Source organism: Lactuca saligna, chromosome 2 (genome assembly GCF_052625555.1).
Source record: "Lactuca saligna cultivar CGN05327 chromosome 2, ASM5262555v1, whole genome shotgun sequence".
NCBI classification, from domain to species: Eukaryota; Viridiplantae; Streptophyta; class Magnoliopsida; order Asterales; family Asteraceae; genus Lactuca; species Lactuca saligna.
Genome location: NC_136418.1, coordinates 168,788,160 through 168,805,332, shown reverse-complemented (window position 1 = coordinate 168,805,332; position 17,173 = coordinate 168,788,160). Strand labels below are relative to the sequence as shown.

Sequence of the window (17,173 nt, the reverse complement as noted above, 5' to 3'; positions counted from 1 at the left end):
CTGTCATCAACCTGCTCGGATCCTACCCCCGAGCCTGATCCTGATCCAGATCCTAATCCTCATGCTCCATGTCGTGTGGTCACCATATTGAAAATAAACACATAAACGTCAGGATCATACATACTCCCGAGAGGTCTCACACATCATCCAAGTTTACTGGTTCCATCTCGGCCCTCCTTGACTTGAGTACGGATCCTTTGCTTCCAGTAGTACGGGCCCATACTACCTTCCACATCTATCTGTACTTTCCTCAAGGATTTTTTTGACTTCACCAAGTCCCTTTGCCGACACCCTTTTCCACTAATCTCATCCTAGGCTTTCCTAGGGCACCTTCGACCTACTCTCCGCCATCAGCTGCACTAGAAGTCCCTACTTGCTTTCCCTAACTAGCTTGCAAATACTGTTACATATCCCCTCACTAGCTAGTTAAAGTTAGCCAGGACCATTATAGCATAAAGCAAGCAACATTCGTGCATTGAGTAACCACATCAAGCATAACCTAATCAGGTTATCCTACTGCTGACTAGACAATCCTAGCATGCAGCTCACACAACAGGCATTCAAGGCATCATCTTAGATCCTTAGCCCTAATCTAGCATGCAGTTCTTAGAATCATATATCAGGCATAAAAGACATCCTCCTAGATCCTTATACCTAATCTAGCACGCAACACACACCTTGTCATTTCTCAAAATTCTTTAACTTAAAATTTTAGAATCTGTTTTCTTTGTGAAAAAAATCTTTTAGTCCCTCGGTTTGAGTCCAGACACCCCCGAGCGTGTGTCCGAATCCCTCGAACCAGGGCTCTGATACCAACTAGTAACATCCCAAATTTCGAGACCAAAAATTTCATTTTTGAATTAATAATATATAAAACATTTTACCATAATATTGTTAGTAAAGAAACACATTACAAAATCATAATATTGTGTCCCAAACCATGACATCAAAAGTAATGAAAATCAGAGTACAATCACAGAAACCCAATGTGGAAACCATGTGTGTGCATGTGCTGCTACACCGCTGGCTCCTTCCCCTTCGACGAAAAGGTACCTAAAACCAAAACTAAAATTGTAAACACAAAGCTTAGTGAGTTCCCCTATCATACCACATACAATATCATATCATCGGTATCTTTAAACCGGTAAGTGCCATCAGTATCTTTCAACCGATATCTGTCATCGGTATCTTTCAACCGGTAACCGCCATCGGTATCTTTCAACCGGTACCTGCCATCGGTATCATTCAAACGGTAACCGGGGACTATTTCACCCCTACTACTATCATACAATATCAATATATAATCATACAATCAGGCATATCTGGGGTACTGACCTACCCTTCGATCCTAACGACCGATGTCAGGAAAAACTATTCCCTACTACTACCACTAACATACAAATTGCATATCATACAGTCATATCTCATGACCATATCACATAAACATACCAAGATAATTATCACAGAGACAATTATCCACCAAATACCCCTGATGGTGGGCCGACATTGTGGCCTTAGACCCGCTCCTACTGGAACGTAACTCACCTCGATGTCGTGCAGTGTCTGAACTATTTTCGGTGTACAAGTCGACTACCCTCGACTCCTCGATCCTTACACGACAACACTTCAAAGTTATTCCTTTAAGTATGCAACCCTAACCGGGGTCATACCAATATAGTCAAAGTGAACATTTGGTCGAAATCAACTTCCAGTTGACCTGACTCGCCGAGTTGGTCTACCAACTCGTCGAGTCCATACCCTTCAACTCGATACAATCCCCGTCTCCACTCGTTGAGTCTCGCAAGAACTCGATGGGTTCTCCTTCGATCTTACCCTCAGGGCCAACTTCATCTGACTCGTCGAGTTCACCTTGAACTCGTCGAGCCCACCTCCCTCTTAAGAAGACATCCAGTCTAAAACTTCGCCGAGTTGTTTGAATAACTCGTCGAGTCCTTGGGAGATTCCCTTGGACTCGATGAGCCTGATCTAAGAACTCGTCGAGTCCCATGACTCACAGGCCCCCTAATGAGCTTGAACAACTAAGGGATCTTCCTTGCTCTCATCTGGTCCTTTGATAGAAGGATTTGATGGTCATTACGCTCCGACTCGTAGAGTCCCAAGAACGCCTCATCGAGTTCACTCTTGACCACCACCATACATTCGATCTAAAGGGGTCTTAACACACCAAAACCATAGATATGGCCTTCAAATGCCCATTTTACACGTAAAGTCCCGAACTTGGTGCACATGCAAGGGTTTTTTGGCTCAAAAATCCATAAGATGTGACCTACAAGAGGCATGGGGCTCTCATGGCCATAAAGTTGGCACCTTTATGCCACGAGACCCCTCCTAAGGTCTAGATCTGAAGTCAACCCCCATTCAATCCCTTTATAATCCCAAAATGGCTTTGAAAGCCCCCAAAATCCCAACTCCAAAGATGAATAATCACGTAGAAGACCAAGACAATATATTTTTACCTTGAATGAACTGGATATGGAACAAATCTCCTGGATCTTTAAGCCCCAACTTGCACTCCCAAGCTCCTTTCCTCTTATCAAGCTTCACAACCCACCAAAATACACCAAAATTGCCTTAGAGTGCACAAACTAGGCTAGGGTTTCGATATACTGTCTTATGGGAGTGATAAGGAGGAAGGAGGCTGGGATAAGTTGTTTAAATAGGGTGAAAACCCTCAGATTTAGGGTTTCACCCAAATAGTACCTACTCGTCGAGTCAGTCTCCCAACTCGTCGAGTAGGCCACTTAAACTCTCCCACGGTCACGACTCTACTCAACGAGTTGGGCCATCAACTCGTTGAGTCCCAGAACAAATACAAGAAATCTTGAATTAATACATATCGGGAATCAGGTGTTACAGTAACCTTGTGTGAGAGAAAGTAAGGCTGATATTGTGTGTTTTAGTGCATCTTTGGAGGAAATTCATGGGGCAAGAGGATTAAGACGAGAAAACGCTTTTGGATATGGTGTAATTCATTCTTAGCTCCTGTTTGAAGGTAAAAAGTCACCACCTTGCTCATTTTTTGGTTAGATCTCGTTTCTAAGGAGTTTAGATCCTTTTTCCGTCTTTCCTTACGTTCTAGAGTCTTTTAAGCTTGCCAAGGAGTTGAGACTTAAGATCTGGACCATATGAGATCCCTTGAGCCCAAAAGGTCCAAGCTTTATCAAGTCAATAGCAAGCTTTGATGCATCTAACCCTATATAGAGCTTATGTTGGCATTTCGAGCCCTAGATGCCATGCACGGACGTAAAGCTTGTAGCTTTACAAGGTATTTCAACCTTGGGAGGCTAGATCTAGAGTTTGGGATCTTATTTTAGCTTAGAATCGTCTGAATGAGAAATTTTCTAGAGGGACTCGTCGATTGCCGAAGCTAACTCAACGAGTAAGCTAGGGTTTGCCTTGATAGACTAAACGTTCTACAACTCGGCGAGTTTATGAGACAACTCGACGAGTTAAGTAGGATTTCCCCGATACTTCTGAGAAAACGAAGGAACTCGACGAGTCGCATAGAGGCACTTGACGAGTTTAGACAGCATGGTTGTTGACTTGAGCGTTGACTTTTAGGGTTTGGTTAATGGTGGACTTTGGAGGCCACGGAGGGGTAAAATGTTCGTTTTACCCTTTTGAGATTTAGTGGAGAAGTTAATTTAGCATCGCAGAGTGGTTATTACAAATTTCTTACGAGATAATTATATTATGTAGGCGGAGTCTAGACTATTCATGAGGTGCTAGGTTTACTTGCGTACTTCCGAGGTGAGTATTCTCACTATACTTACCTGAGTGGTAACATTGTGTGACCGGAGGGTCTGGTATGATTATGATGAGTTATGTAATATCATGCATTATGTCTTTATGATGTATGTTGTATATTATTATGAGCTTTATTGAGTTAGGACCGGAGGGTCCAACCCGAGTTGTGGGACCAGAGGGTCTCCATTGAGACACATTGACTGGTGGGTCTTTATCGAGATATTGCCATGAGAGGATAACGATAGGTATGCGGTATTTTGGGGAACTCACTAAGCTTTGTGCTAACCGTGTTATGTTATATGTGTTTCAGGTACTTCTTAGGATCACGGGAAGGCGTCGGCTTGATTGTACACACGATATGGAGTTTATGTTTTAGAGGATCCTCGGTTATTATCAAACAGTTATTGATTTGTGTTTTGTGATAATTTAAACAATTGTGGTTTTACAAAAAGTGATAATTAGAATTATGTGATTTTGAAAATGAAAATTTTAGCTCAAAATTTACAGTGTTACACTATCTTGGCTCACTGTCGTGGGAACCCCCACATTGTCTTGGCTCACTGTCGTGGGAACCTCCACACAGTCTACACTAATCATAAAAATATTATACGAACTAAACATGTAAACATACTAGGAATCTGTAACAACCCAAATTTCAAGACCAAAAATTTCTTTTAATAAAACATTACTTTAAGCAAAGTCATCATTCCAAAACATAATCAGAGTATTAATTTTCAAAACACATGTTCATTATCAGAGTAAACATTCCCACGCTGTCTAATCTATGGTGTGTGCCATGCGATCACCCCGAGCTCTTCCCTCCGCTACCGGAAGTACCTGAAACCAAAATTGAAAACCGTAAGCACAAAGCTTAGTGAGTTCCCCACCCTACCACATACCAAGCATAATCACATGCTGCACATACTGGGCCACGCTCGCTATCTTGGGCCTCGCCCTCTGCCTCGGGCCTCTCCCGCTACAACGGCCCCGCCGCTCTAGGCCCCGCCTGGCTTCGAGTCCTGCTCGGATACAGATCTATTTCACATAGTCCCCGCCTGTCACAGGGCCTCACCCGCTAACAAGTAATAACACATAAACATATCACAACACATAAGCTAAACTCATACGACTGATCCTGTCCTAAGGCCTCACCTATCCTGGGCCTCGCCCCTGTCCTGTTACTGATGAGCCATGGAACCCCGTCCACGCTCCTACTGGTAGTGAGATACGGGCCCAGACCACCCTCACTCCTAGCCTAACTTGGGCCTCGCCCCTGTTCTGCTACTAATGATATATGGAACCCCATCCACACTCTGCTATTGGTGAGATACGGGACCTCGCCCACACTCACCCCCCTACCAGGCACATACATGTATCACACAGACAACAAGTATAAACTATCATATAAACAAATCCTTGGGCATCCGCCCGCTATTAATGGACCTCATCCTATATCATTCTAGCATACTGTGCCTAGGGCTAACCCCCGGGTCTTCTACTTATAACTACATGGGCCGGCATTGTGGCCTTAGACCCATTCACACAAAGGGAAACTCACCTGCATTGGCTGAACTTGCTGATGATCTCACTAGCTGCTGCCCGGCAACTCACTGAACTCCTGCTCCCCTTGCTCCCCAAACTACCAATATCAATGCAACACTGAGTCTAACTGACCCTCGAAAGACAACCAAGTCAACCCTGGTCCAAGTCAAACTCCTGGTCAAGGTCAACCTTCCAGGTCAACCCTACTCGCCGAGTCACCCTACTGACTCGCCAAGTTCATATATTCAGAATCCTTTCCTTCGCATCTCGACTCGCCGAGTCAGTCCATGACTCGCCGAGTCTACCGATTTCTGAGTCCTGGCCTGTCCAACTCACCGAGTCTCCACCCGACTTACTGATTCGAGTCTCAACTTGAAGGGTTTGGGGTTGCGCAACCTGACTCGCCGAGTCCAAGAACAGACTCGCCGAGTACACGACAATCTTCGTCTGACACGACGAGCTGTTCATCCCACTCGTCGAGTTGCTCGTCACCTACATGCTACTCACCGAGTCCACTCAAAGGACTCGCCGAGTCCGTTCAGATCTCCTTACATGAAGAGGACTTTTGAGTCATGCATGGACTCCAAACTGTAGATCTACCCTTCCCAAGCCTATTCCTCACGTAAATTTGCAAACTTTACGTGTAGAGAAGGAGATCAAGGCAAAATACACCATAAACTAGGTTTAAGGCAAAGAGGCTCCATAAACAACTCAAGGGATGACACTTTATGCTTCTCAAGACCATAAAATGCTTAGATCTGAAGTGGCAACTTCAGATCTGGCTTCTAACTCAAAAGAATAACATTATGGCTAAAAAGCTCCAACAACCACACATAGATCTAGGTGCAAAAAGGGTCCAAGAACTAGTTTATTACCTTCAAATGCTTAGAAATGAACTCACAATCCCAGATCTATAGTCCTTTCTTTCTCCTCCAAGTTCCTTCTTCCTACTCCAAGATTTAATGCACCCTTCAAGGCAACAAATGGCTCAAATAGAGGATATGGCGGCTAGGGTTTGATGTTCTGGGTGAAAGAGGCAGTAAAGGAACCCTAGGGGAGAGAATGAGGCGTTTAAATAGGCTCCAAGTCCCGATTTTAGGGTTTTCCTCGCACAGACCAGACTCGCCGAGTCGGTCACTTACTCCTCGACCCGGATCCCGCTCGGACTCGCCGAGTTCATCCTTGGACTCGCCGAGTCGCCCTTTAAAATCAGGGTTTTCTTTCCTTTCTTGGCCTTCCAGACTTTGGGTGTTACAGAATCCATGGAAACCCTCCAATGACTTATACCAAATGCCATAGGAACCGCCTTATGGTCTTAATATGTTGCCACGGGAACCCCCCGCAGACTTCCGAACAAGTGTCATAGCGACAAATCACCTAATCAACTATCTATCCATATATATATATATATATATATATATATATATATATATGTGCCTTTGACCCATTGGTATGGTGAGAAGATTCGCCTCTCAAAAATATTGAACTGACAAGGTAAGATCGGATAAATCCCCACACGCAACTCCAACTCAACCGCCTACAATCATCACGTGACTAGTTTTGTCAAAACTCTGGAATACCAAAGATACGCTCAAAATCACACTTGGTTAATCCCTGGTCAAACTCCAAGTCAACAGTCAAGGTCAACAATCCATGTTAACCTCAACTCGTCGAGTGCATCTAGCGACTCGTCGAGTTCCTTCAGAGTCCATAAAAATGAATCCCCAAGTCAACTCACCGAGTTACCTGAGTAACTTGTCGATTTCTTTGGTGCCTAATAGGCCGAACACTCTAAAGCAAAATCTCTAGACCGAAATCTCTAATCAGCTCACCGAGATCATTCAGGATCCCGAAAACGGGTAAAACCTACCCGAATCATCGAGTTGATTAAGCAACTCATCGAGTCCCTTCAGCCCTTTTCAAGTTCAGGCCTTTCTAGTGGGATTCAACCCCCTAGGGTGTAGTTACCACGTAAAAATTCCAACTTTATGTGCATGCAATGCCTTAAGAGGCTAAAACACTCAAAACTAAGGTTTAAGGCATGGAGAAGGGCTACGACTAGATAAAGTGAGCAACTAAAGGTCAAGATCTGAAACCATATCCTCATGACAATTTCAAATCTGAAAATGGAGGCCTAAAGGTGTCCAGATCTGAAACCATATCCTTATTATTATTATTATTTGAACGACAGATTCTATTTGAAAACTAGCAAGAAGCTAGCAAAAGAAAGTCATCACAACAAATTACAAGCTGAAAGAGGATTATGTAACGAGGAGGTCCAACTAATTTTAGCTTTACTACACCTATTAGTAATCCAAAAAAAGACCTATCGATAACCTCATCTAAAATAAACGATTTTTTGGGAAGTGTCGTTCCAAAAATTGTGGAATTTTGAAAATTCCATAAACACCATAACGTAATGAAGATGACCGCTTCAAAGGTTTGACATTGCCCACTTTTTAACGAAAGAGAATCAGACCATGAAAGAAGATGATCAGTAGAGCACTGAATATGAGTTTGGACACCCCACCAAATAGCAACACGAGTCCATATCTCAATCAGCTGATGAGAACCGATAAAAAGATGTTCAATAGATTCAATGGTATTAGAACAAACCGGACAAAGAATCGAATCCAAAGTGATCCCACGAAGAGAGAGACTCTCTCTAGTCGGGATACTTCGAAGCTGCAATCTCCAAATGAAAATATTCACTTTGATAGGGACCCAAGTATTCCAACGGGTTTCATAACCCCCCAAACATAACGTGCGACTATCCAAAAAAACTATGAGAGAGGAAACAGTAAAGGAGTCAGAAGCATCAATAGTCCACCCCAATCGGTCGGGAATGGGATGAAGAAGCACATCCTGCATTAATGAATTAAAAGCAACCCATTGATTTTCCTCAATGCCCCCTCTAGGAGGTTGCCGAAGAAGAGCGGAATCCCATCCAAGAAGACTCTATCACGGATCGATATCAATTTATGAGGATCGAGAGCAAAAATCCTGTGAAAAGAAGCAACAATGGGGACATCTCCCTTCCACACACCCTGCCAGAAAGAAGTTCTAGCCCCATCACCAATCCTAATAGGAAAAAAAGGTTGGAGATCAAGCCCACGGTTTTTTAACTGAACCAACATCTGAATAATGCCATTCCAAGGACCAGTCATCCATCTCCTCTGAGAAAAGGAGCTGCAACCGCCATCAGGACCATAAATAGCTTTGACAACCTTTACCCAAATCAAATCCGGATTGTTAAAAAAATCTCCAGCGCCATCTGAAAAGTAAAGCCCGATTGAAAGAAAACAAGCTACCAATACCGAGCCCCCCCCCCCCCCCCCCCCTTCGTTTCTCCGAGCTAAAACTCTATCCCACCGAACCCAATGCATGCATCTTTCATCTAAGTCAGCACCCCAAGAAAACCTAGCTCGCATAGACTCCAAGGTGTTAACAACTGAGGTCGGTACCATGAAGATAGATATTAGGTAACTGCCGAGACTTCCAAGAACAGACTTGATCGACGAAAGACGAACACCAGACGAAAGGCTTTTTGCTTTCCATCCCGAAAGTTTAGAGCGAAAACGATCAACAACCGAAGACCAAGCAGATATTCGAGTCATATTCTGGCCAACCGGGACTCCAAGGTGAAAGAAAGGACAAGAAGAACGAGCATAACCAGCCTTACTAGCCGCCACATCTACCTGATCATAAGGAATTCCCACTCCAATCAACTTACTTTTTTGCAAATTTATCTTAAGACCCGAGGCTAAGTAAAAACATTGAAGAATACGAATGATACGGGAAACATTAACGGGATCCCATGAAGACACAATGATAGCATTATCAGCATAAAATAAGTGAGAAATGTCAATCCCACTAATAGAAATGCCTCGTAACACATTTGTTGTATGTGCTTTAAGCAAAGCAACATGGAGTCCTTCCATCACCAAAATGAACAAAAAGGGGGACAAATGGTCACCTTGTCTCAAACCCCGTTGGAGTTTAAACTCATCAAACAGAGATCCGTTGACAAGAACGGAAGCCTTGGCAGATCTAAGAAGCTCCATAATCCAATCACACCACAAGTTACCAAAACTCATAATCTGCATAATCTCCAAAAGGTATTCCCATGAAACAGAATCAAAAGCCTTTTCAAAATCCACTTTAAAGATCATAAGCGGATGATTCGAGGCTTTACTCTAAGCAATCAACTCATTAAGAAGAAACAACCCATCTAAAATTTGTCTACCTTTAACAAAAGCAGATTGCTCTAAACTAACAACAGAACCAATTAATCATAACAACAACTATAAATATCAGTAAATCATATATTATATTATTTTATTTATGAATAAATCGCTGGTAGAAACTATTGAGACAATTAATATTATAGAGCTTAAAAAGATGCATGCATTTTCATTTAATTCAAATAAACGATGTTTATATCAACTTAATATAAAAATATTATATATGATTTGACAACAATGTCAATTTTATATTTAAAAAAATATATATTTAAAGATTTAAACTATATTGTTGTATTCTACGCAGCATAAAATTATTCGCCTACTAATATGTATAATTGAAAGTCAAGATACATTGATTTTCAACACAACTATATGAGACAACTAATTGAGAGATTTGGTTGAAACTACTATGAGAGTCGTAGATCCTTAAGAATCGTTTAGTGATGAAACCCAAAATTGGAATTAGTGCTCATATTTCACTACTTTAAATGGTAATACAAAGTTACCAATAATGGAAAGTATTACCAGTAATGATATATTCATATGAAATAGGATAATATGCCGTTGTCAAAAAACGAGGTTAAAACTCTTAGCAAAGTCTCCTCATATTAACTCTATAGGTCACATGTCATGTTGCAAAGGGGACATCCATGAGCCCTTCGTACCACATGGACTTGCCCAAGAAAAATACTTCTTTATCAAAGAAAATATAACTTTCCATCAATAACTTTCGACTAAAATTTGTTTTTTTATTATTTTATACCAATAAATCCGATTTAGTATATCAAGTTTCGTATGTTGTCCTCTTTAAAATTTGTCATTCCAAATTGAAAGAAATAGTTACTTTGACAAAGCTAGAATAGACAAGACATATCACATATATGCATCAAAATCCAATCTTCTTTATGAAGATTTTTGTTGCCCACAACACAATCCATAGCCAATGATTTCTTGATAAACATGATTGGTTGTGTGATAGTGGTTAATGCCTAAATGGTAAGTGGAATTCCATAATTCCTCCATTATTTATTCATTTCATACTTTTTAATTTCATTTAAAAATGAACTTTTAATTTTAGAGGTTAACTTACAAAACTAATTTACCACTTCTACTTTTTATAATCATACAAATAAAATAACCAAAATTTGACCATTCTTTTTATAGTATTTTACTAACTACTCTCAATCTGATTTTTTTGTTTTCTAACTAATAATTCACCTAAAAATCTTATGAAAACCATCACTTTCATAATTTATTCCCTACCCAACCCAAATCCACACCCACTACCAAAACCAAAAAGTACCCTCCCACTAAAATTGCAAACCAAAATAGAAAAAAAAAATGTCCTTTTTCAACAAGGAAAATTATTCTAAGCATCTTAAACATGTCACACAAAACTTAAAACATCAATCAATATTTCGATTACTCAAACAAACATATATATAATGTTTCAAAAACAAAACATGATTTTACAATATTAATACGATTTTATGATTTTATGGTTGATTATCAATCAATCTTCACCTCCATTACTCACCTTTATCTCCAAAAGCCTCTCCACAGGCTGCCTACATATCGGACACCTGTTCGTCTGAAACCTCAAAACTTTTGCACATCCACTGCACATACACTGAAACGAAGCAAATTACGTTAATACCCCTGTGTGTGTGTGTGGATAAAGAAAGATGGGGAAGAGGAAAATGGTGTACCATGTGGCGGCATGGAAGGACTGTAGTGTCCCGAGGTTCTGATAAACAGATGACACATTCTTTTCCGGGATCATTCCCATCGAAATCAGCACCATCAACGGAATTGCCGATTCCGTAGATCTCCTGTAATTCGTATCTCATTCCATTCACCCACAGGATTTGTTTTGTGACCTTAACCTGATACTCACCTTTCTCCTTTTCAAACACTGCTTGAGTTATTTGGGAATTGGTAGTTCCAGGATTTGGAGAATTCCCGTTTTCAGATATAGATGGAATCGGATTTGCTTCTGCTTTAATTGCTAGAGGGTATACCCCTGTTTCGCTTACTTTTAGTAATTCCGCCTCTTCGAATAATGAAAGGTCAATTCCAGTCCCTGATTCCTGTCGGAATTTCTGGCCTAAACCTTGTTGGAAGGCCACTGTGATTGGTGGAAGAAGGTCTTCTTTTGTTGGACTCATGTTACAGTCTTCTCCCTCTTTTGCGAAGAAATAAAGGGTAATGCTGTGGGAAGACGAAATCAAAACCAAAACATAGAAAATAATAATATCGATGCATAAATGGAAAGATGTTGGCTTGATGAGAAATTTTCAATGTCTTATGATTATATTAGTAAGAATAAAGAGTTTACCTGCCAGCGACAGTGGCATCATACGTGAAAACAACAAGAAATTTTCCAGGGTTTTCTTGATCGGGCTCGATCTTCAATGTTTCTTTCTTGAGATTAACGTCGTTTCTTATGGTTACAGCTTTTTGATGATCGACATAAGGTGTTGGAGTGTTCATCACAGGCCCACAGGGATACCTCCCGCCGACCCACGCCTGCGCTGCAGGGTCCATAGGCACGCGGTGGTGGTGATCGTATGGTGGAGGCAAGGCTGCTGCGGGAGGTGGTGGTGGTGGATAGTATGGTCCAGATGGGTATTGGTAATATGGAGGATGTGGTTGAGGAGTATTAGGGTTAGGGTTAGGGTATTGAGCAGGGTAAGGTGTGGCAGCGGCGAACACGTATCTATTAGCGTTGATCTCCGGCTGTGGCTGTTGCGGCGGTGGCGGTGTGGGGTGATTTTGATTGCTCCCCCTCCTGCTCCCACCACCGCCTTGTCTCCGCCGGCCGTTGGAGCTGTTACTTCCAACATTACCCATTATCAGACCAAAATTAAAATCTTGATCGCGGGGAAATTGAGGGTTCGAACGAAAATCAAAACGAGAACGTCGAGTAATGGGAGGGAGTAGTGAGAAATCAGATTACGTCAGGAGCTCTGTTTCTCAACTGAATCAACAGAAGTGAATCAAGGTCGGAAGACCTAAAATAAAGTTATGAAGAAACCCTATATGAAGGGGAATTGGAATTGGGGATAGAAATCATGAGAGGGTGTTAGTAGTATCGATACCTTTTGATGAAGAAAACATCGGTGGTGGTGATTGGTGAAAGGTGAATGTGTGTGTGTGTGCGATAAGGGGGATGAAAGGTGGGTGGGGATGGTCACGTAAAGAAGCTCCACTCTGAAACGGAACAAGAACTATACCATTATTCTCCTAACCGTGTCTTTCAGTGTATCTAATCTTTTTTAATACAGTACTTTGATAATTAATTCCCGATTGTTTTTTATTTGAGATAATTAAAAAATATATATATTAGAAATGTGACTTTATTTATTTATAAAATTTGAACCGTTTGTCTAGAGATGTTAGTGTATTTTTTTTTAACAGAACAAAAACATATTTTGGATTTTAGACTAAACAAGTCGAATATAAAAAATATATTTTGAAATTTCAAGAATATTAAGTCTGAATTTTTGAGAAAAATGTTTCTTTTTGTTTTTATTGATATTATAAGCAAAAATGCAAATAAATATAAATGAAAACAAAGAAATAAACAATATCATTTGATTGAAAAACAGTACAACTTAACATTTTAGATTAAGAAGGAAATGACTATGTGAAAAATATTTACATAAATTTAAAAAATGCACATCATAACCACAAAAACTTTAAAATTTTAAATTGTTTATGTAAATATTTTTCAAAAATTCTTTTTTCCCATTAATCCAAATGTTTAGTTTCACTCTTTGTCAACAAAATCACATTGTTTGTTTACATAAAAGAAATCTCCAAAAAAAAAATTAAGACTTTGGACTAGTTTATGCAAAAGTTCTAAATTTTATTTTGTTAAAAAAAGTAATGATCATTGGATAAAAAATTTAAATCAATCTTTTTTAGAGGGAAAGTATTTTTTATCCAATTACTTCTGGAAAAGCCCTATTATTTGGTACAGTTTATGAAAAATCCTAAATGTTTTTTGTTTTAACTCTTTTTCACTTTTACTTAAAAAAAAAAAAAAAAAAAAAAAAAAAAAAAAAAAAAAAAACTGGAAATTTCATGGTTGGAATTATGATTAAGAATAAAAGTTATTAAACTTCATAAAACTAATCTCTTTCCTTTTTTCGCCCCCATGTCGCCACACAGGGGGCATGGGGACGTAAAAAGGGGGATCCTATCAACTTGTTCCGACCTGAGATAATAAGCTCATGAGCTTGGTCTTACTTCACTGTCGAGAAACGAAAGAAGACTTCCATCTCCAAGTTTAACTCAGACGTAGCTCCCTTCTTTTTGGGTGTGAAGCAGTGTCAAACCAAAATACCCAACAAGCATTAGCTCTCCCTGAAAAGGAGGTGATCCAGCCGCACCTTCCAGTACGGCTACCTTGTTACGACTTCACTCCAGTCACTAGCCCTGCCTTCGGCATCCCCCTCCTTGCGGATTAAAGACCTTTATAATCAATTATTTGCCACAAAAAAAAATGATATTTATCATCATTTTGAACTCACCATCGTCCTTATAATCCATTTTCCATAAAAATTTATGTTACAAGCAATATTGTAAAAATCGGACAACTCGATTGAGAATCGACCCTCCACTGAGCAAAGTAGCGTCAACTCAGCAAAAAATCAGATTCAGTCAAACTCAGTCAAAACTCAATCAACCTTGGTCAAAACCTAGTCAACCTCGCTCCAACTCGGGGCTACTCGGTCAACGAGGGCAAAAATTGACAATCCGATAAAACTTATTTTTGACTTTAAAAAAAGTAACCCTAACACCTAAACTGACGAATAGCGGTACCAACGAATAACAATGTTGTGTTCCTGATTTGTGATTGTCCACTAGCGAGATCCTTCACTAGCGATCGAGGTTCTTTCTCTTCTACTCTTACTGTATCTCGCTGCATCGATTTTTGATTTCTTCTTCAAGAACTCATTTTTTTTTTGTATTTAAGTTTGTATAACCGTATGTATTTCATATCTGAGTATTTTACAAAGGCAAATGCTCTATATCTCTACTCACTATGTCCTACTGTTACTCTATCTTGATGTCGATTTCAGATTTCTTCATCAAGAGCTCAATTTTTTTGTATTTAAGTGTAATACCTGATTCCTGGTACACATTTTAATAATAATTCTTTCATTTTTATAAGCAACTTAACGAGTTGGTGGCCCTAAACTCGTTGAGTAGATACAAGAAAGGGACGCGAGTTTTAAGCAATCTACTCGACGAGTTGAGAACCCTCAACTCGACGAGTAGGTCTGCCAAAGTGAAACCCTAATTTCAGGGTTTTGCATCCTATTTAAGCACCTTAATCCCCCACCTGTTGGCCTCATTTCCAGCCTCCAAGTCCCAAACCCTAATCCACAAAACCCTAGTGCACTATTTGAGCTTGTGAGTTGTTTTTAGTGATTATAGTGTGTTTTGAAGCTTGTTGAAGAAGGGGGAGCTTGAAGATTCGAAAGGAAGCTAGTATATCCAGAAATAACTTCTCATCATCTTCATTTGTTGGTAAGCAAATCTCAACCTTGCTTAGTAGCTTGATAGATTTCCTTCTTTTCACTTTATGGGATTTTTGGTCCAAGAAGCTTAGTCATTGGGAAATGGATGTCCCCAGTGCTTTACCTTTCAAATCTAGGGTCTAGAAGGGGTTTCGTAGCATAAAGGAGCAAACTTTATGACCATGGCAGCCCCATACAAGCCATAAGGTGTTCTTTTGGTCTTTTAACCTCCAAAAGGCCATGCATGGAAGGAAAGTTAGGAGCTTTACGTGTTCAAATGATGTTTAAGGCCTATATATATGTTAGTATGCTTTAGTTTGGAGTATTGTGGTTTCTGGATCAAGATTAATGTCCTAGAGAACTAGGGTTTTAGCTAAACCCATTAAGAAGGACTATTAGCGGGTAAAGTTGGAAACTTTACCCTTAGAAGGGCATTTCTAGTATGTAGATGAAGTATGGAGCTTAGATCTAAAGAGTAGGGGCTTAATCCTTTGAGATGGCCCAAACAGACTGAGGAACTCAATGAGTCCAGAGAGGGACTCGATGAGTTGAGGTGAGTTGTCTCGATTCTGATTATGGTAGAACTCGACGAGTTTGAGGATGACTCGATGAGTTGATTTGCTAAATCGCGACTATGAGTAGTCAGGCAAATCGGCGAGTCATGGGGTTGACTCGACAAGTTGGATCGCGATTTCAGGGTTTTGATTTATAGAACTCGGCGAGTTGAGTCAACCTAAAACGTTGACTTTGACCAAAATGTTGACTTTGACCAGGGCTAAAATGGTTATTTTACCCTAAGAAGGATTATCAGTTAAGGTGAGTTGTCCCGATTCCATACACGAGATTTCACAGTTAGCATACGAGGTGAGTTTCCTTCAGTAGTAACAGGTCGAAGGCACCAATGTCGGCCCGTGTAGAGTAGCTAAGTGTGGGATGGGCCCGTATCTTACAATTATTTATGATTAGTAGTTAAGTGTGGGTTGGGCTCGTATCTTAGACTCGCTTATGATTAGTAGCTAAGTGTGACCAACGCAGTATCTTAGTATCATTTGAGTGTGTTTATGAATTGGTCAATTATGGTTATACTTGTTGTCTGCGTGATGCTTGTATATATGTTTAGTTAGCAAAGTGTGGGTGGGGGCCCGTGTCTCCCGGATAGCGGAGCGTGGGCGAGGCCTGTACCTCCTAGCCAACTGAGTGTGGGTGAGGCCCGTATCTCTTAGTTAGCAGAGTGTGGGTGACACCCGTATCTCTGAGATAGCTTAGTGTAGGCGAGGCCCATATCTCATAGTTAGTCGAGTGTGGGCGGGGGCCCGTATCTCCTTGAGTGTAGGCGAAGCCCGCATCTCCTAGTTGCATGTTGTATGTTATGTGTATGGTATAAAGAATTTTGAAGAGACTCACTAAGCTTCATGCTTACATTTTTTAGTTTTGGTTTCAGGTATTTCCGGTAGCAAAAGGAAGAGCTCGGGATGCTTGCAGTGCACACACTATTCGTTCAGCCTGGGATGTTTAGGCTCTGATATTTTGACACATGATTTTAATACAATATTTTTGTGACATCCCCAATTTCACGGTCAGAAAAGACCGATTTGTTTATGCTTTGTTTTTAAAATCAGAGTAATTTTTTAAAGAAAACGGTTGTGGAATTTATTCCCAAAATAAAATATGATAAAATTTATCAAAAAGTTTCTCAAAGAGATTTTTTTTCATTAAATAATAAAACCTCGGGATGTCATGTTTCGATACAGACCAAAAGCATAAACAGTACAATACAGACCTTACAATAGTTATTTGTAACTACTGATCTATAATCCAAAATCTCTTGTCAAGTCCACCAATTTATACTCTTGTGCCATTACCTGTAATGCAAAGAAAACTGAGAGGGCCAGGCTTGGGAGCCTGGTGAGCATATAGGGTTTTCAACCCACAATAATAAATTTATTATTCAATCATCAAACAATCAGCCCAAATACCCACACCCATACTCCTTTATTTCTTAAGGGTTTACCCTAAAAACCAACTATCATTCATTCATTCATTCCTAAGGATTTATAGAAGGAACTGGCACAAAGTCCATTTGCTACC

General features: G+C 40.3%; 1 protein-coding gene across 1 annotated transcript; it reads right to left on the bottom strand.

The window, feature by feature from the left end:
* Positions 1–10,952: 10,952 nt before the first annotated feature.
* LOC145032692 (putative E3 ubiquitin-protein ligase LUL2) lies at positions 10,953–12,813 on the bottom strand. The gene is made up of 3 exons (XM_078981585.1): positions 11,893–12,813; positions 11,264–11,765; positions 10,953–11,184 (listed from the first exon to the last, which is right to left on the bottom strand). The coding sequence occupies exons 1-3, from the start codon at positions 12,405–12,407 to the stop codon at positions 11,068–11,070; spliced, it is 1,134 nt and encodes a 377-aa protein (XP_078837711.1). The 5' UTR covers positions 12,408–12,813; the 3' UTR covers positions 10,953–11,067.
* Positions 12,814–17,173: the final 4,360 nt, after the last annotated feature.